At 53.6% G+C, this 2,500-nt stretch overlaps 1 protein-coding gene across 1 annotated transcript in view; it reads right to left on the minus strand.

The window, feature by feature from the left end:
- Positions 1-2,500, minus strand: part of LOC123510763 — a 6,241-nt gene that overhangs the window by 132 nt on the left and 3,609 nt on the right. Inside the window, exon 2 of the mRNA XM_045266120.1 lies at positions 1-2,500. This exon is cut by the window's left edge and continues 132 nt beyond it; it is cut by the window's right edge and continues 1,128 nt beyond it. Coding sequence (XP_045122055.1) covers positions 1,444-2,500 — 1,057 coding nt within the window. The 3' untranslated portion in view covers positions 1-1,443.

The raw sequence follows: 2,500 nt of genomic DNA on the forward strand, positions 1-2,500 counted from the left end.
AATTTCACCTTGAGTACATACCAATGCTAGATATTCGCCCTTTTTTATATTCCTGTCTCTCTATATATCTTTATTTATAATTTATTTTCTCTGGTAATATTATCTACAGTTCTTTCTAAAGGGACCCCCACTTGGTACTAAAGGGATTATTATTATTATTTTTATTATTATTATTAGTGTTTGTTGTCCATACACGTAAAAGAGGAAGGAATTTAGTCCATTTCTCCCTCTCGTCACTGTGGTACTTCTATTGTTACCATTAGTATTAGTATAATATATTAGTAGTATCTCTTTCTTAGCATCTATACACACACACACACACACACACACACACACACACACACACACACACACACACACACACACACACTAAACTTTCTCACATTACAACTCGGAAAAATAAAGAGAGGCAACATCACTTCTTCACTTTTATGCCTCAAGACAGGAGAGGGAGGGAAAGAGGAGAGACTGAAAACAAACACGATAAAAAATAACAACAGCTACTAAAATATGGACAGGCGACAGAAAATAGGCTAGAAAAATAAGGTAATGAGATTTGGGGAATAAAAAACCTCCTTTGGTATAGCCATTAGCGTGTGTTTATTAGTGTTTAGCAGGATAATGAATGGTCCAGCTAATGACAGCAGATTAATGAGGTAGACAGGTAAGGAATGGAAGCAGGTAAGAGCGATGTAATGAAAGGGAAAGGTAATAAAGGTGTAGTAATGGGATAGGTAATGAGAGGGCATGCTAATGAGGCGACAGGTGCTAGTGGTGGTGATGGTGGTGGTGCTGGAGACAGGTGTTAATAAGGCCAGGTGATTATGAACGACCCCAAACTAACGACAGGTGACACTGAAGGAGGGAAATAATTGCTGGTAGAAATTAGACCAAAATAACATTGAGGTGGAGGGTGTGAAGTGTAGTTTGGAGAAAGATGATTGGGTTTTTGTGGGGCGTGTTAGTGTGGGTTGAGGTGAAGTGACTCAAGTGTGAAGGGAGAGGAAAGGGTTTTCTGAGTAAATAAAAGCAGAAATCGAGTCAAACTTCCTGCCTCGTGCTTGCTTACTGTTCCTCGTCCGGCCAGTTACTGCACCACCACCACACTTGTCCTTGTCTTTCTGTCTAATCACACACAAGCGTTTCATCTTTCCGTCCAATCACAGACGATTATTTTAGTGACGTCGCATCTTTCAGTTCCATCGCCGGCCATTGCTCTCTGTCACGCCATCACCTTTGAGCTCCACCACAGACACAGGGCAACAAGTGATCCTGCATTGCTGTGGCTTGATGTGGTGTTCTTTACAACGCCAGCACACACACACACACACACACACACACACACACACACACACACACACACAAGGCTGGGGTGCAGCCCCTCACGGCCGCCACCTAAGCCACTAATTAGAGCTGATTAGTGTGCCGCCGCAGCTCGGCGCTCTACAGGCGGGTATGCGGAGTCTTTGGGGGATGGAGGGGGTTAGGTGGCGCAGAGGTGGGCGGCACTGTGTGTGAAGGAGGCGATGATGTGGTGGGAAGGGGGAAGGGCTCCCTTGCCCTGGCCGGAGGCTGAGCGTGGGGCACAGTGAGGGTGGATGAGCTGTGGTAGAAGGGCTGCGGGGGGCGCCGTCTCGGTGGGGGCGGGTCCGGGCTGGCGGGGTCGCTGGGGCAGTCTGTCAGCAGGTCCGACAGGTCAGAGAGCGCCTCCTCCACAGAGCCACTGGTGGCGCGCTGCGGTTCCTCGTAGATGTGGCTTGTGGACAACTCGTCCCAGGAGCGGCTCGCCCTCAGGCTGGCCTGCGGCGACGAGTACACACGGCCGCTGCTACCGCGAGACAGCGTGGCGGAATGACGCATGGGCTGCGCAGCAGCTCCTCCGCGCCCGTGGTAGGGCGTGCCCGCGGCGGCGGCATACAGGCGGTAGCTGGGCAGCGAACATGTGAACATTTCGGGGCCCAGCACGCCGGCGGGCGCTAGCGGCAGCAGATGGGCACGCGGCAGGTCTGGCTGCTTGTCTGGAGTCAGCGTGAGGAAGTCGTCCTGGGCGTCTCCGTCGTGGGCGGTGTGCGGCGCGGCGAGGGGCCGCACGTGGCTCCACACTAGCTGGAAGTCTGAGGTCACGTAGTCCAGGCTCTTGTGGTCGCGGTGCTTGAGCTTAGGCGCCCCCGAGACGGAAAGCGCGGCCAGAGTGCGGGCCTGTTGGTTCTTGGGCGGCGGGGCGGCCACCTCCTCCACGGTGTACACGCCCAGCGGATGCACCATCTTGACAGCCGATGGATGCACAACCTCAGCGGTTCTTTTCTGGCAGCAGCCACAGGCCGCCACTCCCGCGGACTGCGAGGTGCAGGCGGCGGCCGCTAGCAGCATGGCGCCCACTGCCAACTCCAGGGCGTGGGGCAGCGTGGCACGGCACCACCACGCCCACGCAGGGGTGAAGGAGGGTGGTATGGCCAAGAAGTATAGACGCGCGCCTGACAGGACCAGCTGCAGGAAGGCT

Source organism: Portunus trituberculatus, chromosome 30 (genome assembly GCF_017591435.1).
Source record: "Portunus trituberculatus isolate SZX2019 chromosome 30, ASM1759143v1, whole genome shotgun sequence".
Taxonomy (NCBI): domain Eukaryota; kingdom Metazoa; phylum Arthropoda; class Malacostraca; order Decapoda; family Portunidae; genus Portunus; species Portunus trituberculatus.